The 27,173-nt window shown below is 44.9% G+C and overlaps 2 protein-coding genes across 3 annotated transcripts in view; one reads left to right on the top strand and one right to left on the bottom strand.

Annotated features, from left to right (window-relative positions):
• Nucleotides 1-2,841, top strand: part of TAF11 (TAF11 RNA polymerase II, TATA box binding protein (TBP)-associated factor, 28kDa) — a 4,374-nt gene extending 1,533 nt beyond the window's left edge. Inside the window, exons 3-7 of the mRNA XM_010584793.1 lie at nucleotides 7-32; nucleotides 124-258; nucleotides 603-690; nucleotides 1,185-1,281; nucleotides 2,325-2,841. Coding sequence (XP_010583095.1) covers nucleotides 7-32; nucleotides 124-258; nucleotides 603-690; nucleotides 1,185-1,281; nucleotides 2,325-2,455 — 477 coding nt within the window. The 3' untranslated portion in view covers nucleotides 2,456-2,841. The remainder of the gene's footprint in view (nucleotides 1-6; nucleotides 33-123; nucleotides 259-602; nucleotides 691-1,184; nucleotides 1,282-2,324) is intronic.
• Nucleotides 2,842-4,551: 1,710 nt separating this feature from the next.
• Nucleotides 4,552-27,173, bottom strand: part of UHRF1BP1 (UHRF1 binding protein 1) — a 33,928-nt gene continuing 11,306 nt past the window's right edge. For both annotated transcript variants that reach the window (XM_010584666.1, XM_010584667.1), the window contains exons 2-21: nucleotides 24,481-24,643; nucleotides 22,827-22,865; nucleotides 22,257-22,348; nucleotides 21,856-22,045; nucleotides 21,268-21,408; nucleotides 20,537-20,707; nucleotides 19,212-19,389; nucleotides 18,110-18,196; nucleotides 17,344-17,508; nucleotides 16,697-16,839; nucleotides 15,786-15,927; nucleotides 15,071-15,264; nucleotides 12,779-14,328; nucleotides 12,337-12,533; nucleotides 11,659-11,810; nucleotides 11,403-11,550; nucleotides 10,241-10,512; nucleotides 9,295-9,403; nucleotides 8,595-8,710; nucleotides 4,552-7,163 (exon numbers count right to left, since the gene is read on the bottom strand). In XM_010584666.1, the coding sequence (XP_010582968.1) occupies nucleotides 7,038-7,163; nucleotides 8,595-8,710; nucleotides 9,295-9,403; nucleotides 10,241-10,512; nucleotides 11,403-11,550; nucleotides 11,659-11,810; nucleotides 12,337-12,533; nucleotides 12,779-14,328; nucleotides 15,071-15,264; nucleotides 15,786-15,927; nucleotides 16,697-16,839; nucleotides 17,344-17,508; nucleotides 18,110-18,196; nucleotides 19,212-19,389; nucleotides 20,537-20,707; nucleotides 21,268-21,408; nucleotides 21,856-22,045; nucleotides 22,257-22,348; nucleotides 22,827-22,865; nucleotides 24,481-24,643 (4,375 nt within the window). In that variant the 3' untranslated portion in view covers nucleotides 4,552-7,037. The remainder of the gene's footprint in view (nucleotides 7,164-8,594; nucleotides 8,711-9,294; nucleotides 9,404-10,240; nucleotides 10,513-11,402; nucleotides 11,551-11,658; nucleotides 11,811-12,336; nucleotides 12,534-12,778; nucleotides 14,329-15,070; nucleotides 15,265-15,785; nucleotides 15,928-16,696; nucleotides 16,840-17,343; nucleotides 17,509-18,109; nucleotides 18,197-19,211; nucleotides 19,390-20,536; nucleotides 20,708-21,267; nucleotides 21,409-21,855; nucleotides 22,046-22,256; nucleotides 22,349-22,826; nucleotides 22,866-24,480; nucleotides 24,644-27,173) is intronic.

A 27,173-nucleotide genomic window follows, 5' to 3' on the forward strand; every position in this document is an offset into this window, starting at 1 on the left:
CCCAAGGCGGAGGCGCCGGCCGGGGAGGGGAGGCCGGGCCGGGCCCGCTGCGAGGGGGGTGGAGCGGGGCCCGGCCGGGGGGTGGGGCCGCCGAGCTGAGCCCTGCCCTCTCGCCCAGGTGAGGAGCGCGGAGGGGGAGGCGGTGGACGGGGAGGACCCCAGCCTGCAGCCGTCCGCGGCCAAGAAGGTGAAGCTGGAGCTGAAGGAGAGGAAGGAGAAGAAGCACAAAGTGGACGAGGACGAGATCCAGAAGATGCAGTGAGTGCCGGGGCGCCGGGCAGCAGCACCTGGGGAGGCTGGTGCTCGGGAGGGTTTGCCGCCGGAAACGGCAATAATCGTTTAATCTGTTTGTGAGCCCGCGGTTGACGATGTTCGCAGCTCCATCCCAGATCCCCCCACTCCCGAACGGGCCCAGCCACTTTGTGTTATAAACCTGGGCACCACTGGGGTCACTTGGCACCGCTTTTCCCTTCACGGCTCGGTTTTGCACTGCAGGAGGCTGGGAATGGTAGAAGGGCTTTGCAGGACTGTTGCAGCGGCCTGAAGAGCTTAAGACATTTGTTTTTACTTTTGCTGTAAATGATCAATTCTTTCCACCCCAGAATACTGGTCTCTTCCTTTTCTGAAGAACAGCTGAACCGTTACGAGATGTATCGCCGGTCTGCTTTCCCCAAAGCTGCTATTAAACGGGTATGACTTCAGTAATGCTTCACCACAGACGGAGCCTGAGCAGAGTAAGCAGGCTGAGCCTTACTAAGCCTGGCTGTGGTTGTATCTGGGCCTGACTCTGCAGTGTGCTCTCCTCCAGCTGCACCTCGGCCCCTGTGGCTGAGACCATTGTCTTCAGATCAGGTTATCCCATTATAGTCTACCTCAGTGGCCTTGTGTGGCTTACACAGTTTAAATAGGAGCCTGTCTTAAATAACGGTGGTCTGGGGGGCCGTAAGGGAAATGTAATTGCTGGTACAGAGTCTGCAGCTGAATGAGGGTAAGCTAAAATCTTGACAGCCAGCTTGTGCCCAAAGCTGTAGGACCTACTTCTAAGGCTCAGTTACTGCTGTTCTGTGCGTTTCAGTAGCCCTTGGCTGGTATTTGACAGGCTCAAAGCACTAAATGTGAGTTAAAATGTTTGACCGCTGCTGTGTGTACCTCGCTCAGCTGACTGTCCTTCTCTGCTTGTCCAGCTGATCCAGTCCATCACCGGCACCTCTGTCTCTCAGAACGTGGTTATCGCCATGTCTGGCATTTCCAAGGTCTTCGTTGGGGAGGTGGTGGAAGAAGGTGAGTGGTAAATGTTGAGTAAAAAGTTAAGAATACAGGCCAAACTCATTGCTTACAGCAGAGCAGAAGGATGTGGAACAAGACTGGATGCTCTGGGCTCCTAGTCTTGCTGTCCCATGGGGCGCTTGGACCTTCCAGCAGCAGCAGGCGGCTACAGGTGAGAGCTAAGCCAAGAGACGGGTGAAGTGTGGTGTTGCCTATAGTCCCCTCTGATCCCATCAGTACAGAGGTTGGTGACCACCGACCTCCTGTTTTATCCTCTCTAAAGAGCATAACTTACACATTCTTGCTCTGTAAGTCGGCCTGTGCGCAGGCTGCAAGAGGGCAGTACGGGTCTTTTGTTAGTACTGCCATGGACAAACTCAGCCCAGAGGGAAATGACTTATTTAAGCCTCTTAACTGGTAAGATTCTTCCTTTATGGGATGAGCAGCAATCTCTTTGGGACAGGTGGTGGGAGGCTGGCCCAGCTGTGCCCCTGCTCTGCTTGGGCTGGAGGAGGAGGTGCTACTGGTTTTGATGCCAACCAGTTTGTATAGACTTGCCACACAAAACATGGCCTATATGTGCCGGGATCACCATTACTGGGGTGATGCAGTTTTGCTGCTGTCTCTGCAGTGCTGTGTCTTGCCTGAGGTGGTTTGGGTAAGCAGCTTCACTGCTGTCATTAATTGTTTCATGTTGTTAATTGCTTCAGGTCCTTGGCAGGAGGTGTGAATAATACTGTAAATGATAGAAAAGAAACTGGCCTGTAAGTCTGCTGTAGGCTGCACCTTTCTGTCACTGCTGTATGCTACCAGCTCAGAACACCCACCTAGCCTAGGGCTGGCTTTAGGGCAGGCAGTTTAAGATCATAAGTTCTCGTGTGGCTCCACAGTAGCTGAGTGGTTTAAAAAGCAGTTTCATTCTCGTGTATTAACAAAATGTGAGCTGTAAACCCTAAACAAAAGTGTTACCTGTTGCCTTTAAAATAAAGCTTCGACAGTAAGAGACTGGCTAAGCTTAGGTGCCCTGCCCTGTGAACTCTTTCATTTGTATTGTTTAGCACTGGATGTCTGTGAGAAGTGGGGAGAGCTGCCACCTCTGCAGCCCAAACACATGCGAGAGGCGGTCAGGAGGCTTAAGTCACGAGGACAGATCCCCAACTCCAAGTATAAAAAGATCATCTTCCACTGAAATGTCCCAAGAGAAGACAGAAGTTAAAACAAGTTCCCGGTTGTGAACCTCACAACAGCTACAGCAGAGCTACGAGACTGAAGCTCCTTCGGGAGCGTTGTGTGTAGACTTAAGTGACTGCAGGCAGGCTTCCTGCCATCGCTGCTGGAGTCTGGCATTCATCTGAGCATGGTGCAGAAATGGGCAGGAGCCAAATCCCTGACCTGGAGGCTTAGGCTCCCTCTCCTTCAACAGAGCAGGGATAAGAACGCCCAAGGTCTTCGGTGTATTCACCCACCAGGGTCATACTTTCTCCTGGCACAGATGTAGTGGTGTCTCTGTACAGAAGTGTGTCTTTTTTTTTTGTACATTAAACTTGTTATGGTATTCTTAGTCTTGCTGGGAAATACTAATTGTGTAATGGTGTTTGTGTGATTCAAAGTAGGGGGATCTGTCTCAACCAACCCTGACATGTTCCTAAAGCTTCGCCTTGCCTCAGGCAGGTATTGTTCCATTAGCATAAGCCGGGGAAGGCATGCTGAAAGCTGATGCTCTGAAGTCATCACTCAGCTGTTCTTCCCAAAGCCAGGTTGGTGGAGCTGTCTAGAAAACAGTGCAATTAGGAAAGTGAAGTGGGAGGGAAGGGGAGGAGGAAAAAAAAAAAAAGCATGAGCCTGTGAGGAGGTTAACAAGTTTAATTTCTTTTCATGGTTCATAGAACCAATAAATGCATGAGTGGAAATATACTGCAACAAAGTTCCAATACTGCCTAAAACTCAAATTCAAGTTCAGACTTGCACATTACCCACCTGTACATACAGTAGTCCCCTGTGAGCACACTTCTAACTAAACATAAAAGATGCTGAGGCCGTGTGCTCTTCCTAGGGTGATGGTGTTGTAGTTACACAAAGGATTAAGATGGCTCTCATCATAAAACAGAAAGAGTCCTTAAATAAAAGGCTCTAAAACGTAAACTTTGCTAATCATCATCAGTGGAGATAGGGGAGTTTTTGTCCTCCCACGCATATGCCTCATAGAAAGGACATGGATTTTGTTTTACAGTACTTTTTCCTGGTACTTCAAAACAAACAATGGAAGTGCTTTAATTCTTAAACAAAACCAGTTGACTTAAGTGGCTGGAGTAAGAAATTTGCTGTAAACAACCTGGCCCCAGCTCTGTTCAGTCTGCACATGTGGGAGGGAACAGTAAGGAGTTGTGTAACACAGCAAGTAGGCACCACCTCTGAGAAAACCCTTTACACCTTACTCATTTCCCAGGCTGGCTGGACATGAAGCTGGACACATATTCAAACAAAAAGTAATGAAAATTTGAAAGCGAAGAAAGAAACCTCCCATTTTCAAGCAATTAGTGAATAAAAAGAATACCATTGCATTCCACCTAAGGCAAGCATTCTTGTATTTCTTGCTTCACACAGGAAGAGGGAGCAAGCACAGAAGCACAAAGGTTTGACAAAGCAAAGTTTAACTTTTGCTTGTGTAGACTTTGTGCAGTTAGTAATGGTACTTACAGTGAGCTGTTCGCATATAGGTTTGTTTCACAGCAAGCCTAGATATGTAGATGCTTTGTTACCTCCTTTCTCTCTTGCCATGAGAGCTGCTCATAGCAAGAGTCCTACTTACTACAGGAGGTAACTTGCATTTCAGAACCCCTGCTTTTACTTCTGAATTCTTCTATGCACGAGGCAGTATTGGTGAAGGAAATGCCCACTGACGCTTAAAAAGTTAAAGTGCATTTTCCTCTCAAGAACAGGCCTGACAGGCTGCTCTAGTACATTTTCCATCACAGGCAGCACCACAAATCTGTCCTGTCAAAGGCTGCATCGAGCAGCGGACGGGTCACAGAATGTGCTCCAGAGAAAACAGCCAGGTTGTCTAACAGGAATGAGGAGGAGTAATCCTCTCCCATGGAGAAAGGAGAAAAACTGGCAGAAGTCAAAGCATCCAACCATCAGAGCTAGCCCAGGCTAAGTGGGTGGTGAGCGTGAAACCTCCTGCAGCTTAGCTCCCATGCTTCTGCCACAGGCAAGTACTCCTTTTAATTCATTTGTGGCTGCCTGCTTCCAGAGGTTCTAGAAGGAAGGTCAGGCTCTCACTGGTCAGTCAGATCTTGGCAGAAATACTGGACTCGGGAAGTACAGCCTGCCCCAAGGCTGTCTGTTCAAACCTACTGTACAAGGACTAATTCCAATAAATGTTATTCAAAGCTACCTTCAGTCTAATAGAGTCAAACACAGAATTAAGATGATGATCTTAAGTGACAGTTGTTTTAATCACCGTCCATCTCTTGCATACCTTCTTTTTTCAAAGTGAAAGCTAACAACCACAAGGAATTCACTCTTGGCTCCCTGCAAACCACAGACAGCAGTGCCTCCACATCTAGCCTAACACTGTAAATATGTCCCCATTTCCCCTAGAGCTAAAGAAGAACTAAAATGATCTCAGGAGTGTCTGTTAAGGGGAGGTGTTCGACAGCTCTAGACCTGGGCAAAGGGACAATATATAGGAGTACAGTAGGAAAAACAAACTTAACTCCCAACTTAATTACTTTCTTTTGTGTAGTTTCCGGGCCTCAACTCATCATGGCTTGTAAATCAGAGGCTGCTCCTTGCATAGTGAGCAGGATTAAAATCTTGTATTACTTTAGCTAAACTAATTTCAGTGGAGTAGTGCTTACATAGAAAAAACCCAGAAAAAATCCATTAAAATTTTGGGGAGTGTGTTCAGCTAAGAAACACAGTAAGAGTTACCTAACCTTTATAGACAAGTGAAGTTTTCATCTGATAATAAAGGAGCATCGCATATAATCTGTCACTTTTCCTAGCACTTAGTGTGTGGCAATCGCTACCTGTTTTACATGCACTAAGAAGCCTGTGCATCAGAAATGGTACATTTACACAAACACCAAATGCATCTGGAAAAATCCAAATCAAAGTTTGAAATAAGATAAAAATCCAACAAACTCTGCACACAGTAAAGATGCTGTGTATGACGGGGAGGGAACAGGTGTTCATCCGTAACACAGAGGGGGCTGAAAGTCACACCCTTCTCTATCAGAGCAGCTTCTCTGCTGGAACAGCTTCTCCCTTCAGAACTGTCCCTTACAGCAGCTTCTCTCTTCAGCACATCGACCGTGTATTACCCAGACTAGTAGAGCAAAGAAACCACCTTCCAGTTTGTCTTCCAGAGTGAATTTGATTCTTGCAGTTCATAAATGACGTTTCCTTTTTTACTTCTTAAAATTAGTGTTTACTTCTTATTTTACCAGGATTTTCTTTTTTCCCCTCCACACTTGTAGATGCTATTTCTTTATAAATTAAGTCAGTCACTGACCACAGAGACTTCTTCCTCTTCAGGGAAGCAGCTTCAGAAAAGGTGAGAATACAAACTATGCTCAACCCAGCAGCTACTGTTTCATCTCCACCCCACAGTGAGCAGTTAATAGTGTCAGCCTCCACCCAAGGGGGCCTGGTCAGCACTCTTTTCCTGATCCACATACCAACGTCCCTGTTAAAAGACATTTAAGACCGTGCAAGAGCTTAGTCCCAATAAAAAAAAATACATGACCATGTAGGAACAGACAGCTTTTTCCTTGGGTGGCCAGTACTGCCCCCCCTCTCTTCACCAGTGAAACTCTGGCATACAATGGTTTGAGCACAGTGTGCATCCCAAAGAAAATGCACAGGTCATCTCATCCTGTGACTTTAACCAACTTCCTTCACCCCTGTTCTTTGACAGTAAATTTAACAAAGTTTAAACAGTGCTTTGTAATGGAATAAATTAATGCCTTTGTGTTTCTGCATCAATAAAGCCAAACATTGTGGGATTAAGTAAGAATAAACTAGACTAAGTCTAATACACTACCAATTCTGTCTTGACACAACAAATTATTGGTGGAAAAAGGAGTCTGAAGGAATTTCTTTACTATCCTGACCCTGTTCTTGGCGGGGGGGGGGGGAAATCCCTTCTGCATCTCCCACACCCACCAACCTCCAATGTTTGTTTGTCATGCAATAGTACACATGCTTTCACATCAGAGCTCTGAGCAATGTTTTCTGCCATACCTATTCTCTGCCACTCCTGATGTAGTGAAGTAACTACTCTTCTTTTTCTGTGTTCTTTGGCATGCATGACTGGGCAAGAACGCAACAAGGAAGGCTGAAAGAAGCAGAAACCCCAACATAGACCATCCCCAGATGTTACCGTGAAAGGTGAAAGCTGAAAGCACACTGTCACTACCACCCATGGATGAAAGGACATAGGGGTGTCCCCCTCAACTTCTGACCTTTTGTTTGTAGGCTGACCACTGCCTTGGTTCAGTGACAGAGGCAGCACCATACTGCCAGGACAGAGGAATGTGGCTGCAAACATAACTCCTCCTTGTTCCTTCCCTGTTACTCAGCCAGGCCTTCCTTCCTTTCCCCCTCTTTCAAGCTCATTTTGCAATCACAGTTGGTTTCCATTCTTTGAGGCAATCAGTCTCCAGGAGGTTGACCCGTTTAGCAGCAATATAATCAAACTAGCCGCCTTAGTGCTGGTGGTGGTCTCCACTCCTCCTGAGCAGCTGCAGCCTGTGCCTTCACTGTCAAAGCTGGAAGAGGGGATTGTATTTCCTAATTTCCTGCAGAAGGCGAGCCTTGTCCATGTTGGCTTCTGCAAGGGCTATTTTCATGGTCTGAAGCTCCCTTTGCAACTCTGGCACTTCCTTTAACTATAAGAGACAAACAGAGAAAAAACAAACCAGGGGTTTCCAAAGGTAAGCAGCAGGGCACATCTGACTACACCAATCTGCTCAAAGAAGAAAACCAAAGCAGGAGCTTTTGAGATTAATTACACTACATGACACAACCACACAAAGCTCACTGACAACGTGACCCACTTTGATTTGCAGGAGTAAGTCCTTGCCAACTGGTGCCTGCTGACTTCCGTACCTGTCATTAGAGTCAGCTCACACTGCCAGTGATGGCTAACAGCTATTTTCTCCCAAGACATTCCCTTGACATTTCTAGGCATAGGAACAGAACTTGCAGTGGGCAAGGCTTTTTTTTCCTGCAAAGCGGCTAGCTGATTCTGGCTGCCGATGACTATACAAAGAAAGCAGGAAAAAAAAAAAGAAAAAAAAATTGGTCTCCAAGCTGCATCCCTCTTTTACAAGGGGTCCTGATACACCTATAAAGATTTGTTAAAATTAAGATGATAGCTGGAACAAGCAGATGCCTGGCATTCCTATTTCTTGTCTCCATGAACAAAGTTAATTCTGTCCTCAAACAATGCCAGTGAGATCCCACTGCAGTTTCATGGCACAGGGCAGTTTTTTTCCTTGGGCTCTCAGAAATATTTTTACCAAAGAATTTAGCCTTTGCATTTGTTCCTCTTAAGTTCATCCTATTAACATCAGAAAATAAACGGAAGCTAAGCTACTGTGATGCTTATATGCTCCAGTTCTGGTCAGGGCCCTGTTTCACAAGATGCTATGAATGGGAAGAAGGGAAAGTCTCTGCACTAAATGGAAAAGAGAAAGATGAGAAATGAAGTGACGTGTCACCAACTAATGAACAGAATCCAGAGTCCCAGCCCAGTTCTGTACCTAGTCAGCCACATTGCTCCCTTATGTATTCTTCCATAGCAAGTGATCAATTTATCAAGTAGACCTGGCATCAAACAGGAAGTATAATTAGAGAACACTACATATTTCAAAATAAACCAGTCATCTGAATTCCAGACTTATGGATCAAAATGGAAAGAAAGTTCAAACTGAATAGCAGCTTTAAGCAACCTGAAACTCCCTGGCTGTAAGACTTACTCTGCTCTGATAAAACATCTCTCTCTTTGTGGGAACCTCCCAATTTCTGTTTTTCTAACACAGAACTGGACACAGTAGGAAGATGGAGCAATCAGGAAAAAAAAACCACCACCAAACCCAGATTTCTGAAAGGGAACAAGAGAGTTTATGCTGGGCAAAGTATCCTTACTTCTCAGAATGCCTGTAAAAGCAGCTACAGGCTGCTTTTTGTGTGCGCTCCCTATCTGCAACACACCACACCTACCAGTAACTGCAAACACACAAAGACAAAAGACTTAATTTTCCAGCCTACTGCCAGCTATCTAGGTGTCCAGACGGCAACAGGCAGCAGTGACTCACCTGCAGCCCATGTGTTCCTGCTGCTGGGGCTGCCAAGACACACTCCACTGGGGCCTTCTGTTCCTGAAGAACAGACACAGGTTTTTCCTGTTTTGGTGAGCCCTTCCCTTGCGGAGCTGGAAAGAAGCACGGAAAACATTCAGGTGTGGACATTTATACAACAGCGTTCTCAGGACAAAAAGAATAACTTTAACTTTTTTCCTTTTTTTCTTTTCCCTTTTTAAAGAGGGGAGAAAAATAATCTCATTCCCATTTTAAAATGGAGAAACTAAAGCAAGGGAAGAGCAGTACTCTGTCCTGACTGTGTGAGCTCAAGCAAACATCAGGCATGAATTCAGGCTGCCAGTTCATTGTTTTAGGTATTAACCTGTTCTGCCTGAGGTATCAAATTTGCTGTCCAAACAAAACAACAAAAGCAGCAAGAACCAGAGAGGCACGAATGCACACATCCAGAGATTAACACGGCGGAGCAGCCAAAGGACCTGGATGCTTGCACTGAAGACAGAAGACTATACAGTAGAAGTAACTGCAGAGAACAGAAGTAGGGACTGCTCACACACCAGAGCCCACCCTCCCCAGCAGCAACCATCACGTTTCAATTCCAGTCTCCTCCAGCACCAGGCACAGCAGACCACTCTACCTCCAGCACAGCCTGGGGGGTGCCAGGGGAGAATAAAACAAGTTTCCTGATGTTGCTGACCTGTTAGATAGAACACCCCATCATCTCTGCGCTTCACAATTACGTGATCTACTGCCAAGGTGATAGGAACAGGGCCGGGGGAGGTAGGATATACCCGGGGGCTGTCATCCTGCAAAAAAACAAAGCAGAGAAAAGATTAACTGGTGTGAGAGCCTTCCCCCCAGCCTTCACAGGAGTAGCGTTACTGATTGACAGCACTGCCAGAACTCGCTAAGGTCACCCACCATATAGAAAAGCCTAGCTTTATATATACAAGACTGCATGTGAGTCTTAATCTGTGTAGAAAGCACTCCCACAGATCAGAACCAAGTTCTGTCATAACCATAATAAAGATTGAGAAGAGGCCTATTACCATCACCCTGAAGGCTGCTCTCACAGTTATCATCCTACAAATGCCTGATCCAAACCCCTAGCCAATATTCCTTAACCAAAAAAAGCCAATATCCCTTAGTCTGGAGATTTTCATGCTGCTGTGCAGCAACACAGGTTCCTGTTTGTCAGTGGAGCCAAAGCATTGTTTTCAAAAAGGTTTAATCAAGAACTTCGGTCAGTACCCCCCTCCTTAATATCAACCAGCTCTTACATAATGTTTTTCATCTGTAATTTGCTAAATGTTTACAGAAAAGGTTAAATATTCCCCATTTCACAAAAGCACTTGGAGAAAGAGGTATTTAATTCTTTCCCTTGAGTCTGCAGAACAGGTCATCAACAAAGCTGGGGAAAGAATCTGAATGTCAGGCTCCCATTTCTCCAGAGTCTGATCACTCAACAATTCCTTCATCCCTAAGGCATTTTTTAGAAGCAAAATAAAACAGTATCAGGAAAACAGTACCTCTACAGAAGCCCATAGCAATTCCACAGCATCCTTTCCCAAGCAGAATCTTGCTAAGTGAGCTCTGCCCAGACAACCATCCTGGGGGAAATCTCTGGTTCCCCATACACTCACCTTCAATGTGATTCTGGTATCCACAACTTCTATCTCCATGGGGATCACCTCTGGAATTATTTCATCCTCAAGAAAGGGGCCAAGGTTGGTAAGGAAGGACATGAAGAACTCTGCTGTGTAACTGTGGACCAGCATATGAAGGAAGCCATTCTGAACAGCGAGTGGTGAATGCACAGCAGCATTAGGTCCTACTTCAAGACGTAAGCACACTTCTGGCTGGGTCTTATTAGCCTCAGGGACTGAAGGCTTCTCTACCCCTGGATCTCCTAGAGCTATGGCAGAAAGATCTCATTGCAGAAGATGGCATCAGTAATAAGGTATGAAATCAAAGTAAGCATCTTGAAAACCCTTTGCTGTCAGATGCCAAATGGAGTCAAGTTCACAATGACAGCAGTCTGAAATCATCCTTCACAGGAAATGAATCCAAATTTCAAACGGCCAACAGTCCGCATCACAGGAACTAACACCAGAACTAGACCGTTTAAGCTCCCAGACGCATCCCCCACCAAACTCACCACTCCGCTCTCCAGAGGGGATCATCTTTCCACTGGCCTCAACACCACCTATCTTGTATTCCCCTTTGCCCCCTCGTGGCCATAGGCAGTACTGTTAAGGGAAGGATCAACAGTCCCAAGAACTGCTCATGCTTTCACTTCAAGTTTTGGGTTGTAGTTGCTTTTGGTTTCGGGTTTTTTTGGAGCTGGGTGGGTTTGTGGTCTTTTTCGGTTGTCTTTGGTTTGGTTTTTACTTTTTTCTTTAATTCAAATTTATCCCTGGGAAAGTACCCTAGCCCAGAAGCATTATTCTCGGGGCAGGAGTAACTTCAGGGTTTCCCTAGATAGTTTTATTCACTCTTTTAATTAATTTTATGCATCCTAACAGCAATTAAAAAAATCCCAGTCAATGATTACTAGGCACCATACAGCTTGACTGTGTAGGCACTTTGGAAACATCTTTCAAATACCAGATTTGAACCACTGACAGAAAGATTCTTAGCATTCACATTCCCTCACACACAAGTCAGGTTCAGTCCTAAATACAGTAAACATTAACACTGAAGTACCAGTTAAAATGCAATATTCCTTGAGGGTGGCCAGTATAAAAAGCCATTTATAAATAAGTGCAGCTATAAAAGCAGCAGGCTCCAAGAGCAGTGACTTACCCAGATAGCCACGGAGATACTGCCACATTCCGATGTTGTTCAGCTGCTCAGGAACCACGTTCATTACTTGTAAAGCAACAGACAAATCATCACCTCGTGCCTCTATTCCACAGTTCACCTCGTTCATCTTCAACACGAGGACAGACACCTAAACCAGCAGGTAACAAGCTCACTTATTAAAACAAACACAACCACAGGGTTCACTTCCAGATTCACTTAGACACAATATTACAGTGAAAAGGAACAGAACTCTGACCAGCTGAAGGCTGGGATCTTCACTCTGCGAAGTTGAACTGTTTATTTCAGGAGACACTCCACCCTCATCCTCTGCCATCAGGCTTGCTCTACTGCCTGTGTCATTGTGGACCTGAGGAAGATGCCCTGAGGGAAGAGGGTCCAGGCTGGGTTCTGAAATGGAAAGAACAACAACTTGATCCTATTTCTTCTTCTGGTTTAAGAGCCGATCTCAGTATCTGCCTGAACCTCATTCCCTATCAGCCTATACCATCCTCTAGGGAACTCTCTCCAGCTCCTCAGATGAATCTAAGCAATAGAGCTGAAGTGAAAGACGTCCAATGAAATGCTCAGTGTACCCTTCTTCCAACCAGCCCTTACTAAACCATTCCTAAATGCTATGTACCATCCACCCACCTGCCCACATTTACAGTCCTTGCTCTAGGATGGCCAAATGCCTTAGAACACCACTGTGATGTGCAGGGGTCACCCTCCCCACTCATTTATACTCCTCATCTCAAAGAAAAGGCACCTATAAAAGCAGAAAGAGCCATTGTGGGCGAACTACTCATGACCTTCAAAAAGAAGGAGTGCCACAAGTGAATTCCATACAAACACAGCAACTCAGTTACCCATGGCAGAAAACTGTTCATCTGTGTGAATAAGAGCTGGGGAGAGGGTAAAGCCAAGTGCTTGTTACCAGAGTCTGTGAGCATCACAAAGCCGTCACTGCCATCGCTGTCCACAGACAGCCCATCCTCAGGGCCGCTCCCATCCACAGATGTGGTGTCAAAGGAATGTTGGGATGCTGTCCTCTTCATGGAGAAGAAACGCATTCGGCTGCTGCCACCCCCGCCTGGAGTCACTGCTCCCTCTTCTGCTTTGGGCACAGAATCCCTACCGAAAAAAAAAAAAGCGATAAAGGTAAACAGCTTAGCCTCCAGATTATACAGATACTGGGCTGGACTCTGAACACTTGCAAGTCAGACTTCAGTGTACTTAGACCAACCCCAAGAGATGAAGATCTAACCTATCTCTAATCCAAATGATATGGAAAGAAAGGGAGCAGTCAGCCTGCATTTCCCCCCTTCCCTGCAGCCTTGCTGCTGCTATTGTGAAGCACAGGAGGATGGCCCACTCACTTGGCTGGGGGGAGAGAAAGCATTTTCTGCATGGTGGAGGTCATCTTCTCCCGGCTCAGGCTCAGAGCATCTTTTGTTATAGACATGGCTTCTTTGGTGAGGTCCATAGTCACGTGCAGAGCTTCTTTTGTGGCATCCTTTGTGATATGCAGTGCACTAGACAACTCCACCTCTATGTTCTTCAAAGGGATGAGTTCTGCCTGGCCATTGAGAGTGACGTGTCCTCTCCCCAAGGGCTGTGTGTCTGAGGTTGGGCTAGAAGGGAGGGCAGGAGGGCTCTGAGGATGGCTTCTGGTCTCTGCTGGTCTTTCTGCAACCAGGGCTTCCACAGCTTCACGTGCTTCCTCTATCAAAACTTTCTCCTCTACACTCTTACTGTGCGGAGCTGTACTCAGAGCTCCATCACTTGCGGATCTTGGGAGTCTCTCCAGCTGTACACTGGTTACACTGGTACTAGTATTTTCAATCCCACTGTCCTCTGGGACCTCTGAGGTACTGCATATTCCCTTCTCTGAACTGGTCTCTGATTTCAGCTCCTTCTCTTCAGCTGCCAGCCCCTCCTTGCTGTCTGAAGGTGAGAGCTCAGACTCGATCAGGCTTGTTGTGTCGGAGTCAAGGGATCTGGGTTCCAAGACGGACCCTGGTGTAGGGTTCATGAGTAGGGCCACTTCGGCGCTATGGAACATAACTCCTACACAAGCAGACATGGGATCTAAAGGAGATCCAGTCACCTCCTGGGTATCTTGGGCCAACTGCTCCTGTAGCGTTTGCAGAACTTCTTTCATCCGGAGCAGCACCAAGTATTGGTAGTGGTTGAGCCGAACTTTGACATGAACAGATGAGGACACAAGCACATGGATATCAGCAGAGGCTTCTACCTCTTTATTATCTACTCCATCATCAATTTCACAGTCAGATTCTCCCAAGACATCCATTGTTTCTGGGACCTTGTAGATGTTCTTCAGATCCTGGTCAGTCTTTGATCTTTGACAAACCCCATGTTCTCTGGAAAGGTTCTCATTCTTGGAGTGATTGCTAAAGCTGGCAGAAGGCTTGATTTTCAACTCGGCGGCTGCCAATTCCTGTCGCTTAGATATCTGAGCTTGCCCCCATCTCTTGGGAAGGCAGGCCCAAATGGAAAGGGGAAAAGGGTCAATAAAGTTAAGGGCTCTGCCCTTTGAGCTTTCAGCCCCCTCGAAGTCCAGGCAAAGGTCAGTGAAATTCATAGACCATAGATCTTCAGAGGCAGAGGTTTTGTGTAGTAGCTGGGGAAAGCCTGGATGCTTCTGAGGCCTGTCATCCACCTCATATGCATGGCGCAAGAAAAGGGTGTGGAGGAGGCTGAAATTGTCCTGAGACCTTGGGAACTTGGTGTAGCTGGAGTGGAAGAATTCTGAACCGGCAAATTTACGGAAGAGGCTCTGGAGGTCCTGACAGCTGCAGAAGGGAGCGTGGCGGGTGTTGGTGGCAGTCATCTCTGATGTGCAAATGCAGAGTCTCTGTGGACGATCTTGATGGTCAGTGACTTTCTTCTCCACAGGGATGTTAAGCTACACAGAGGAGAAAGACATTACAAGTAAAGTGGTGAACAGGGAAATTAACAGAGGCTTATCCTGGCCATTTACACGGAAGGTCAGCTGTGGAATATATAAACAATTAAGAAGTCTTGGTCTCTACTAAAATCCCAAGAGCTGGACTAGACTCTCAATTTATCCCTATCTGAAAAATTAAATAAAATTTAGAAACCAGGGAAGAGGAATCAGACACGAGAGAATTTGAACTGAGTTTTATTTTAGGTTCTTTCGCCATCCATCACTTATGCAGCAGCTCAGCATACAACATCCACTTTGATCTTTCTCTGCAAGGACCTACTATACTTTCAGACCTTTAAGCCTCCTCACAGAACTGCTAACAAAGGTAGTCAATGACAAACACCATAGGACATCAGTGCAGCAGACCCACTGGGAATGCTATGAGAGTCATAGTGGTTTCCAAAGGCCAGAAAACAACTTTTGACTACTTGAACCATCAATTTCTCCTTGAAACTGTTTTCATAAATACTGACTTGCCTGCCTATTCAGGACTAGAACTCAAGCACCTGTTTTGCTGCCCATAGATCAAAACAAAACTAACAAAACTAACACAAGTGGTGGACAGAAGAAAGCTAGAGAAAGGCAGAGGTTTTGTTTTCTCATTCTGGATTCCAGCTATGTCCTGGTCTCATGTTCCTTCCACAACAGGGAGGGAGGAAAGGAACACTGAAGACTGGGAAAGGAAGAAAATGAATGGTACCTTCAGTCGGAAGCCATCCAGTCGAACATCGACATGCTCGTCATGCTTGCCCGAGTCCTCCAGCTTGTAGATAGCTTTGAACTGCTCCAAGCTGCGATAAAGATCCAGACAGAAGAGGTTTATCCAGAGCACACTTGCTGTATCCAGCGTAAGCATCAGGCCATTCAGCTGTACATACAGGTTTGGGCATGGAACTAGAATGAAACAGAATCGAGACAGATTAATAATAGCAGAAAAGGCACTCCAGGTGGTCTGCAGCTCAGTGTATAACCTGCACTGACAACACCAATGCAGAGGGCTTCAACACCCACTGGAAGACGGATCTCTTGATGAAAGGGAGAAGCTGTGGTGCACCAGAGAAACAAGGTGTTCCAGGTCTCACATCAAGCCAACTGCAGAGCACCCAAAGCACCATACAATCCGACTCCACTGCTAATCAATAGGGCAGAACTCCAAGAGCTGGGTAGATATTAGCTCCTTCAATACATTCCCGGATACGTTACTTTGCAAGCACAACTTTGCCTCCACATTTTGCACCAGGCAAACTCTATCCCACTTTCCCACAGGAAAAAAAAAATTAGAAAGGCAAACATCAGAAAACTAAACAAAAATGGACACCCAGAGAATAGTAACAGGGTTAACACACCTAAAGAACTAAGAGTTGATTGATTCTTTAAGAAACTTATGAAAGAAGGTGCTAACCTTGGTGTATTACCTGGAAAGTCCTGATTGTCTGGGAAGTAATACTCTGTGAATTCAATATGGATTGCAGAGACCTGATCGGGAAGTTTGAACAATTTTCTACTACATGAAAGCAAGGTGGAGGGTTTCTTACTTTGTTGACCAGCTGTAGAAACCTGTAAACACAATGGTATGCAGTTGTGCAGAATTCAGATTTGGCAAAACAAAGAGTCCCAGTAACCCTGCAGTCTCCCGTATTCAATCCATCTCATTTACATATCAAACATACTGTGCTTTCAAGTAAAAATAAAACTTTTTTCTACCTGCTAATATTGCCAACTCCTCTCCTTTGAGGGAATTTAGTTCTTTATGTCTCCTGTCACTGCTAGTAAGAGCCATGACAATCAGAATTAGGCGATGTGAATAAACAGAACTGAAATCTGTTATAGCTTTCTTCAAGATTAACAGCATACTGGTGAGTCCATTATAGTATCTGGTACCAACTATGCTTTTGCAATGGTTACAGGGTATATGGATGTAGGGCCTCATCCGGTCTAGTGATGCTTTCTGTCCTGGGTCAGAAAGCATGACATAAGACTTATTCCTTCTCTGCCAAAAATCCATATCCTCACTAACTTCTCAAATGCATGAAATCTTTTACCCTGGGCCTGCCTAACGCTTGATGCAAGTTTAGATGTGAACAGACACAGAGTGCAGAAACTCTGTGGTTATGCATGCAATTTCCTCTGAACATGAAAATTATCAGCAGTTCATACTTGGTTTGTAAGTTTTACATGCAACATAACAATGGCATTTGGGTTCTCTGGCCAGAGTTTTGGTTGTCTTGGATGACGTAGTATTTGCATTATTTATTTCAATCATATCAGATTAAATTTCTTTTTTAAAAATGACATGAACATCTCCAGACACTGCTCAAATCCCTACCTGGTGAACATCCAAGTCATCCACTCGAACTACCATACAGCTGGATCGAAGTCGGTTCCAGGGAGGGTGCCGGAGTCGCGGCAAACTTGTGGGAGGTACACGGCCTTTCTCTAAGGGACTTTTATGAGGACTCAAAGAAGTATCTGTGGGGATGGAAAAGCAGAACCAGCAGGGTTTTACTCATCTCCTTTGCAGCGAACTTAACCATCAATACCAACACTTATGTGCTTACAGAGGAGAATTAAAAGCCACCAAATTAGGAACAGATGGGCAGAGCTAGGCAGGAAAACAAACTTAGGACTTTTGAAGGAAGACCACTGTGAAAGATGAGTCTGTGCTGTAGCAAGAGAACACATTCTTCAGGCAGGCTTTAAGTATTTAATTTACTCCTTATACAGTCACTTACAGAGCAACTCAATAAATAAGCTAGGAAAGTGACCACTGCAGTCTGTCCGTTCTTGCTGCAGTGTTATTCCAGTATGATAGCCACTTTCCTTTGCCATTATATTTATGATTTTTAGCGTGCTATGATTTCTGCACCAAGAAATCAGCCTGCTAAATTGGGGAAAGGTAACTAGAGATATTGCTGGATGGAGCAAAATTGTTATCATCATCTGCTTTAGTACGAATTTTATCAATACCATTACCTGGTTTCCTTCTGAAGGGGGAAAGTGGAGTCCTGGCAAATGCAGGGTCCATTTCTTCATAAAGCTTCTCGATCTTGCTTTGAAATTCACTGACCAACTTCTTTGCCCACTGTCCCCGTGTTTCCATTGCTTCACTGTACCTCACCCAATGCCTGCAGGCATCTCCTGCACAAAAGCAAACACCCTGGCTTTAAAAATGAGGTTCCTGGATACACACAACCCTCCTGTGCCCCTCAAATGTATGCAAATCTGTACAGCATTCCTCTTTATTGATATCAGATCTGGAATATGCAGTATGCAGCATACCAAGTGCTTGTGAAACAAGTGCAAGCTTTCACACAACAGAGCTTGTCCTACCAGCAAGTGTTCCAAATTCAAGTGTTGGGAAAAACGCCAATGTCACTTTTCCTTGATTCTTCAGTTGACCACAAACAGATTTTCTCCTGGGATACATCCTACAACCCTTCCAAATTGATTAGGCACATGTAAGAACCAGATCCAGAGCTTAAGCAACTGAAAAGGAATCCGAAGTTTCAACTTTACGTCTTTACAACAGACCACAACTTATTTCTTTCTTTGTACTTTGCCAGCAACTTGTCAGTCATCCACTGGCAGATAAGTCAGATTAACCCTGCCCATGAGGATTTAAGTCCCAAGTCCTCTGTGTAGCTTCTCTTCCAGTCCTGCCTGAAACCATATAGCATCACTGTTCTTCAAATTCTTTTTTATCCCCCTCCTCAACCTGGGAGGCTGCATGATCCCCTACCTGCCCTGTGGAAAGGATAATAGTCAAAAGCCATCCTCCTGAAGGTCAGCTGCATGGCACCTCCCAGCATCCCATGCTTCAAAGCACCTGTGGAAAACAGAACAAAGAAAACCATGATCGGCTCTGCAATCCAAGTCCTGATCCAGGAGAATTCAGAATAACATTGCTTTGATTGTCACCACTGATTGATTGTCACTGTGGCCAGTATTAGGGTACCGTCTTTTAGAAAGCTGTATCAAAATGACCTAGGCAAGGAAAAGGAACGTAACTGAATGTAACAGGCCAACAGCTTATATCGTAAGAACCATACCTAGAATCTCAAATACCAAAATGCGAGATCTCATTGCTTCCCAGGGCCCTATCAATTACACTTCCCACTACAACAACCAGCACTTGTGTTTCCAACACTAAGATGTTGATAACAGCAGCTCAAGAGACAGTGATACACAGAACAATTAAAAAAATATCTGGAATAGTGATGGATGTGGGTAGGAGAATTTTTTTTTTTTAAAGGGTAGATGTGTAAAAACAAACAGAACAACTTGGATCAGAGATGGCTCTACAGAGCGGGGGGCACATTTGCCTCAAAAGAGAAAAAAGTACTTAGAAGTATATCTCAGTAGGGGGGAGCTAGAAGTAAAACAGATATTAGTTATCACAACCTTGCTTGAAAAAAACATGGTAGGCAGGGGAATGTTCTGTCAAAGGTGGCAAAGAATCCTTGTAGCTATGCTACTGTCAATGTCCTGAACGCTGTCAAAACATTTTCTCACACGTGGAGTGATCATGCTTTACTCCCATTGCTCAATACCAGATTGTTCCTAGAGCATATCCTCTACCACTTCAACCAGGTCACTGGCAACCACGACCACTGATGGACTTCCCCATGTTTGTCCCATGGAGCCAAGAAAGATTTTTCCAATACCTAGTTCAGACAGACAGAACTGATCTCTCCATCAGCCTGAACAACTGCCTGTTGCCTCACTGGGAAACAGTAACATGAAAGATGCTTCAAGAGGTAAATCCTCCTTCAAGACAGAAAATTGATGACTCGATTAATGTTTTCCTCCTGCAGTGTCCTCCTGATGCTACTCTCAGTTACCTGACTCTCGAGTGTGGCTGTCATCGCAGATATGCAGATCCAAGTGTGAGATGAGGAGGTGGTATGATGACTCTTTCATATCATACTTATCAAAGTATTGACCAATGCTACTTGCATTTGGGCTGACTCCGAACGGCTGAGACCAGGACTGCTGGGTACTTGGAGCAGGCGGTGTGATCTATTAGAGAGAGACAAGCTCAGTAAGAACTAATAGAAAGAAGAAGAAAAAAAAAAAAAAAGGAAAAAGAAAAAAAAAGAGATGTTATAATACAATTAAAAACAACTCATGCAATCTTCCAGCCTGCAAGGCACCAATTTATAGAAATTTAATTGGGACTCCAGAAGTCTGGATTCTTTCCTATGTTCTCATGAGCAAAACTCTTTGTGTGTGGTTCTGCCTCCTCTACATCAAGCTACCAGTCACTTACCTTGAAATACGCTTTAAGACTCCTGGACAAAAAGAGCTAAGTATCCCTGACTCCCCCTTCTATGTAATCTCACTGCACTATCTGCATAGCCCTCCTTCCCCAGAGCTTCCACCACCAGCAGCAATATTCCTCTACCCTCATCCTTGTCCCAGAAAACATCTTTTGTCCTCTGCCCTCACGTATTTACTCTGTGACATGCATCAAAGAATTACTCAGCACAGTATTTTCAAAACAAAGAAAGTGGTAAGGGAGGTTAAAGGTTACTGGCAGAAGCAGCTGTTCTAAGGTTTTCATACACTGTTAAGCTATATGCAAACCAAAGAACAACTGCAAAAATCAAGAGCTCTCTCCAGCGTATCAGGAAGAAAAAAAGAAACCCCCAAAACAACAGTGAAATTGGATGCCAATGTTTTCCCTTGGGCATCACAGCTCGCTATGGTTTTATGTCATAATTTATTAAACCAGAGTCCCTTCCCCAGGCTTACACAGATTGTCATTCAGAGGCAGAAAAGATTATTTCTAGAACATATTTATTGCTTATTCCCAAACCAAATCCTTGTGGGACCCTCTGCAACTTTCCATGTGCCAGCCAAATTTGGAAAGTCATGCAACTTAACACCACTTTTTCCCTGCCATCAGACAGAATCTAGCATGTAACTATGTATGAACATTTTCTAATACTTATTGGCAATGAATCCAACTCCTTTGGTCATGTCATTACCCAACAATAGCCCACAATCCACGCAATGCTGACCTGACACCAGGTAAGCCTACCAGATCCTGTCAAGGAGATGCTCTGTGAGCAAGGGTGAGATGCCACACAAACAGAAGCCGTCTCTTTCACCTTGACTTTTCGTTTTTCCTGGCAGACCAACATCCAAATCATGACTCACTCACCTGTACAGACTCTGGTGCCAAGCTTTTCCTCTGCTGGGCAGACTTCTCCATGGCTTCACTCAGAGACTCTGCATATTTCATCATTGCTTTCAGCTGAGAGTCTGTGAGCACCCAGAGCAGGTCATCAAGGAGAAACATCAGCTTAGATGCCATCACATTGCAATCTTTGGTCTGAAACAGCAAGGAGGAGTCAGGGACTTCAACAATTGCAACCACATACATACATTCTTCATAGTACACAGAAGCTGTAGCAGAAACAAGAGATGCTGCTCTGAAACTGAGAAGTTAACTTATCTGGTGGATGTCCACAGTACCTCCTCTGAGAGGAAAGTAGTCAAAACCACAAATTGCTTGCTGGTTTACAGAAAAAAAAAAAAAAAAAAAAAGGTTTAGTTTTGGTTGGTTTTTTTTATCATCACATTTCCATTGACAGCTAAAAATAAGGTTACCAGGCATTAATCTCCCACTAAAAGAGATGACAGCTCTCCTTGGGATGTTCCAACAGATTTAAAAACTTGCTCCATACATGTTAACCTCCCCTGGGAAATAAACTGCTTTGACATTTGGTAAGAACACAGCTCTCTCCAATAGACAACACAGAGCGATATAGCAGCTTGGGTTCAACATTTGTGAAGGAAAAGAACGGTTGCTGAGGAACGTGGGAAGAAATATGCATCATACTGCACCAGGCAGCGAGACTGTATCCTGCAAAGTATGGAGGAAACTCTCACCCTTCTCTTGAGAGAGATCTGGATCCTCCCCTGGTTGGTAATGAGTCTCAGAGGAGTAGTAACAGGATCCTGATCGCCATTGTCAGTGGCATCTGCTTCTATCCGAAGTGTCTGCCAGGTGAGCTCTTTGAATGTCAAAACCTACCCAGAAGGAGAAAAATAGGAAAATGTTGAGATTTTCAACAACTTCAAGGATTAAACTAAATGCTTAGAAGATGTGGAATGAAACAAGGCCACAGAAAGTCATTCAATGCACTTTTCTTTTTGTACTGATCCCAGTACAAAAACAAAATCATGCCCCAGGTAACATCTGACCCCCTCTCTCACACCAAGTTTAAAACCAGCCAAACCACAAGGGCATTCAGAGCTTCTCCAGTTTCATTCTCTCAGAGGAGCTCAGAGAAAGCTCTGAACACAAGTCAGCTCTCAGCCACCCTGTTCCAGCAAACAGTAGGGAAGCTCACGGAGGCTCCCTACCATCACTGTACAAGAATTCAGACAACAGCCTGATTACCCTAGAGGACTGGGGTAGCACGAGTGCCACTCTTCTGTGCACGTTATGACAGGTAACGTAAGACAACTCTTTACCTCTCCTCTCTGTGGATCAGTAATGCGGGTGAGTCGCAAGTCACTCTGTTGCCAGTTTGGGTTGACACTGTAGCCTTGAAGCTGCCATAGCTCAAAAGAAGCATGAAAGGCCTTGGAGTGAATCTTGATGGTGATGGAATTGACAACAATAAACATCCCCTCCACGACCTTTTCAGCAAAGCCATATTCACTGTAAAGAGAAGATCCCTCAAAGTCATCACCTGTTACCACAAGAGGCCCAGCAGAGGTAGGGCTACACAGAGAGAGACCCCAAGGTTTATAAGCAATATTAGAACCACTTAAACCTGAGTACAGAGAGGCCAATGGTTAACCATAGAGAACAACAGCCACCTATACCCCAGTAGCATGTCAGAAAGAAACCACAGGGCTCAGGGACTGACCTCTGACCCGCAGCAAGAGCAATGGGAGACTGTCCGTTGGGTGGCCGAGGCTCTTCGCATGTTCGCATCTCTACTTCCACTTTATCCAGGTACTGTAAAGACAGAACATGGGAGCAATAAATACAAGACTGAGACTCAAGGTCAGCCTGCCAGCCTTAGATTTGAGACTCTAGGGCAGGGATAACCAAGCTCTGGAGTCTCCTGACTCTCCAAGAGTCTCATGTATTAAAGCTCCCATACCATCAGTGCCAGGAACATTGGGTAATCCGAATCCCCAGAAGTAGAGGGGAAAACAAACAACAACAACCAGGCACAAGGTTGCCCTGGACTTCACCAAGAGCTCAGCCCAGCTCCATCCTGCAGTGAAATGTGGGTCTCATCGGAGGTCACTCATCGCCAAACAGGACTATTCTCAGAACTCCCCTTCCCCCATGTGCTAAGGGCCTAGAGGATTTAGGTCAAATGAAAATTTGAGTATGCACTTCAGTTTCCCTTTACAGAATTTTCCTCAAGTAGGAGAGATTAAAAAGACTGAGGAAGAAAAGGAATGAACAAGAGAAGAAACATTACCAGGCAGATAGGGTGTGTTTTCAGCTTTGTCCACTGGATCTGAAACAATAAAGTTGAGGTTACAAGAGTTATCTTCATATTGGAAAGTTTGCAAAATTGCAGGAAACCATCTGAGCCCAAAGTTTGAGCCCCCTTTCTCTGAGAAACGACCACAGTGACAATCCATCCTATCTTACCAAATCCAGGTCGAACAGGCTCACAGAGACAAGTGAAAAGACATTCCAGCCACCAGACCTATAAATCCAACTTCGCTTTTGGATCTCACACATCATCACAAGTAATAGATATTCTGCAGGTCAAATTCTCATTTTTCATATTCCTTTATGGGGAATGTTCTTGTCCTTAAAGGGTTTATAGTTAATTGCTGCTGTTACTGGAAGTCAGGTAACTCTTTAAAAAACTGTGCACAAACCAAAAAGATCCATTTTATTTTCTTACAGCAACACTTATCTGCAGTTCTCGTAGGAGGGAGAACAAATGTTTGTTACTAAATTAAGCAGATCCGACTCTAAAAACAGAGTGGATCAGATGAGCAAGACAGGCTCATTTTATTGTCACTTGGCAGAGTAGAACCATATTTCTTTTATAGCAAGTCTTTTTGATATACTAAAAACTTTTGCATTCATGTAATGCAACTATGGTTAGTACCAACTGAGATTAAACAATCTGGCATTTCATATGAACTGAAAAAATCAATTTTTTGCTCTAAAAAGCACAAGGAAGAAGAATTTGTAAAAGAGTTCAGTGTGCAAAAGTGCAAGTGCATGCCCAATTTCAGTGATTATGTATGTAAATGGATAACTGTGGGCATAAAGGCTGAGTGCAGAGAGTGCAGCTTTTCACATGCACTAATCATGCATTTCTTACAAATTGCATTTTCAACAATTAAGACTTAAGTTCAATTTATTTTTACAATACCTCACAGCACAATCACGCTTTCAGAGAATGGCACTCCATTTCTCTCTGCTTCCTATTCTTGTTGGAGGTCTATGTTACTTCTTTAGCATTAAAAAAAAAGTCAGTGGGGATGAGGGAAGACACAGAATAACTCCTCCGCTATCAAAATAGCAGGGAAATGGGAGGGAATGACCAGAGAGGTCTGTAAAATCCTAAGTGACATGGAAGTGATGAACAGGGAACAATTGTTCACTATTTCTTCCAATAACAGTACCAGGAGGGTATCAACTAAAACTAGTATACACAGGATTGATAGAAGCAAAAGCAGATGTAGTTAAGCTGTGAAATTCTTTGCCATAGCACGCTCTGGATGTTAAATAAGTGGGTCCAGAAAGAATCTGGACAAATTCATCAATGGCTATTAAATACAAACACCACACTGCTGGCTTGACAAGTCACCTGAAGGTGAGGAAAGACCACAGCACACTTCTCCTATGCTTCTCTCAGCATCCTCTATCAGCTGCTGCCAGCCACCGTCAAGAGCAGAGTGCTTGGCAAAGGCAACCTTTGGTGAAACCTGCTGTGGCTATCTCATAGCATTCAATCAGCAAATATCACACCTAAAGCACAGGGATTGACATGTGTGGATCAAATCCCATCATGATTCTTCATCAGAAATTCCCAAGTGACAAACAGAAGCTGCCAATGGAAGGCCTCAACTGCGTCTGGGGACGCAAGCGCAGCCTCCTCTGCTCACCCTGATAGATGCCTTGTTACAGTAGACCCGAGTGATGGCAAGCCAGGTGGGCAGCTCCAGCACATTCTGCAGCACCTCTTCATCCAGCTCCAGGTTGGTCAGCTGCCCCTGCCCTTTCAGCGTGCTCAGGTTGATTTTGTCTGGAGAGAGATTCTTAGTAAACCTACAAGAGAAGAAAGAGGAGACTCTAAAAACAACCCCTAGCAAAGCTGTGGAGACTAGAGGAGCATTTAAAAGAGCTATTTTAAGTATAAGAATCTGCTTTCTGTTTTGTTAAACCCTTTCTGACATTTTTAAACCCAGGGTATGTTGGTTGCTCCAGAAAAAAAATGTCTTTACACTTTGACATTTGAAGTACTTTTTTGTTTGCTTGGTTTTCATTTTAAGTCAAATTCAATTTTGAGAAACTGAAAATTCCTTCTAAAGCACTGGGAACCTGGAAACCAGCAAAATTGCCCTAGGACAAAACCAAAGAAAACCAAAGCCAAATTGCAACAGGTCAGCAATTTAATTCCCCCCAGAAGTGCCATATCAGCAGTAAAAAGTTTAATTATCTAGATTCTTTTTGAAGTTTTTGACACAGGAAAGTAAAAGATCATTAATAGATTACTTTTATAGCTGTCTCTTTAAACACCAGTCTCGCAATCCAGCCCGCTCTTTGGTCAGCAGGTCCAAGCATGCAGCCTAACTCCCCTCCCTAGTGACCAGCCCAAGCTCCCGTCCTCCTCTCCTTTTGGCAACCAGCAGCTGCTGCTCTCTCTGGTTACAATTCCTCCTTCCAAGGGCTTCTGTCATTTCCCCCTCCCTTGTATGCAGCCTAGTATCTTCAGATCCCTTATGTGCCTGAGATTTAAATGCAATGGATGGAACAATTTCAGCAGGACTGCTCAAGAGCAGTGTATTCTGGTGTAGATCTGAAAACCTCTGACTTCCTTAAAACCACTGTGGCCCCTAAGGAACCAGAAGAGCCAGTTTAGAGGGCACTAGACCACAGAGGCTGCATGTGTGTCAGCAACACCTCTCCAGGATGGCTGTCTCCATCAAACAACCCTTCTGTGCAGAAGGGGCTGCCACCAAGGGAGCAAGGCAGCTTGTGCTCTGCAGTCACAGGATTCAAAGTTGAAGACGTCCTGCCAAACAACCTGCCCACTACTGAAGCAAGGGCTTATTCCACACATTCCTCCATACTAATGCTAATTCTAATTCTGTACAGTGGTCCAGAAAGCCGAAGAGAAAGAAAGACCCTATTGTCAGCGTAAGCAGGATTAGGCTCACAGTTAGTCACACGCTGCCATTCTCTCTCCTTTCCCTGCACCAGCAGCGTGAGCTACTTCTCTGTGAAAGGCACAAAGGGCATCTTGAACAAAGTCATCACTAAAAGAGGGGAGGGGAGGAGGAACCAGAGCAACACTGTGGGGATGGCAGCTGATGTGGCCACCGTCGGAGCATGAGGTATAGCACAAAACTGGCTGAGGCACCAGAGCAGCTGCTGGTCAGTCAACTCAGGGCTTCCTGGGTCAAAAGTGCCTTTGCGAAGCAAAGGTTTTGTCAGGAGAAAGTCTGACGGATGGTGAAGAGCCACTGACGTCAACCCTATGTTACTGATGCAGCAACTCCTGGAAAAGGAGGGTGGCACAAACAGCTGTGAGTTTGCCTACCACTGCTTTTTACCTTGATCCCTGCCACAGTAGAGTCTTCTGCTGCCACAGAAGCCCGAGTCAGACATTTACTGTGTCATGCTGTCACCTCCCTCCCCTGAGCCAAAGGTACACACTGACAACTGATTAAAGACCAAGTTATAACACACCTGCCAGCATCTCAGCCTGACACGTTCACTTAAAACTTGTTACTCCCTTTAACTGCAGGCCCTCTTGTTTAAACACTCCCAGGAAGGTGGCCAAGTTCAACACTGCTTCCCAGCATCTGTACAAAGGAATAACATATTCCAGAGTGTGCTACAGCGGCTGCTCCACTGGCGGGGAGATGCAGAGATATGCTGAGTGTCTGCAAGATTTGCACTTGGAGTCCTGTTGTGAGCACCCACAATCTCAGACACTGCTGAAAATTAGACCAAATACCTCTGGGGGCAATACAGAAGCATCCTCATCTTGCATTAGAGAACCAGCTCTGTTGAAAGCTGTTGTAATCACGTCCACTTGGGATTGGATACTAAGAATAAAACAAATACAACCTGAACAGGTAGGTAATAAAAAGCACTTGGCACTGTTAAGCTCACAGGCTGCTATCGGTAGTGATCAGCTTACAGGTGGGGAGAGGCTGAGGCACAGAGCAGCTTTCTCACACTTGCAAAGCAAGGATCAAAACCCTGGTGTCTCAAATCCTCATCCCAGGCTAAGCATGCTTAGATGAGGAAGCTGCTTTCAGCTGGTAATGCAGAAGAAAAATGTAAGGACATGTCTAAACCAAGGCACTACTTTTATTTAGTGTGCATATGTATCAAGAGTAACACAGTGAAAGGGCACTAAAGCTGTGAAACAGGACACTGGTGGAGAGAGTGGTATGAAACATGATCTAGCTAAAAACAAATAACTATTTGTAATCATCTACAGGGAAAGGCTGCAGAGATCCTGCTGAGCAGGAAAGAAAACCACCATGAGTACTACCAGACTCTACAGAAGAATCCTTTTCATGAGGCATTCCAGATGCACCAAAATGTGCCATCCCACTCCCCA

This window comes from Haliaeetus leucocephalus, unplaced genomic scaffold (genome assembly GCF_000737465.1).
Source record: "Haliaeetus leucocephalus isolate CR32 unplaced genomic scaffold, Haliaeetus_leucocephalus-4.0 Scaffold1000, whole genome shotgun sequence".
NCBI lineage: Eukaryota > Metazoa > Chordata > Aves > Accipitriformes > Accipitridae > Haliaeetus > Haliaeetus leucocephalus.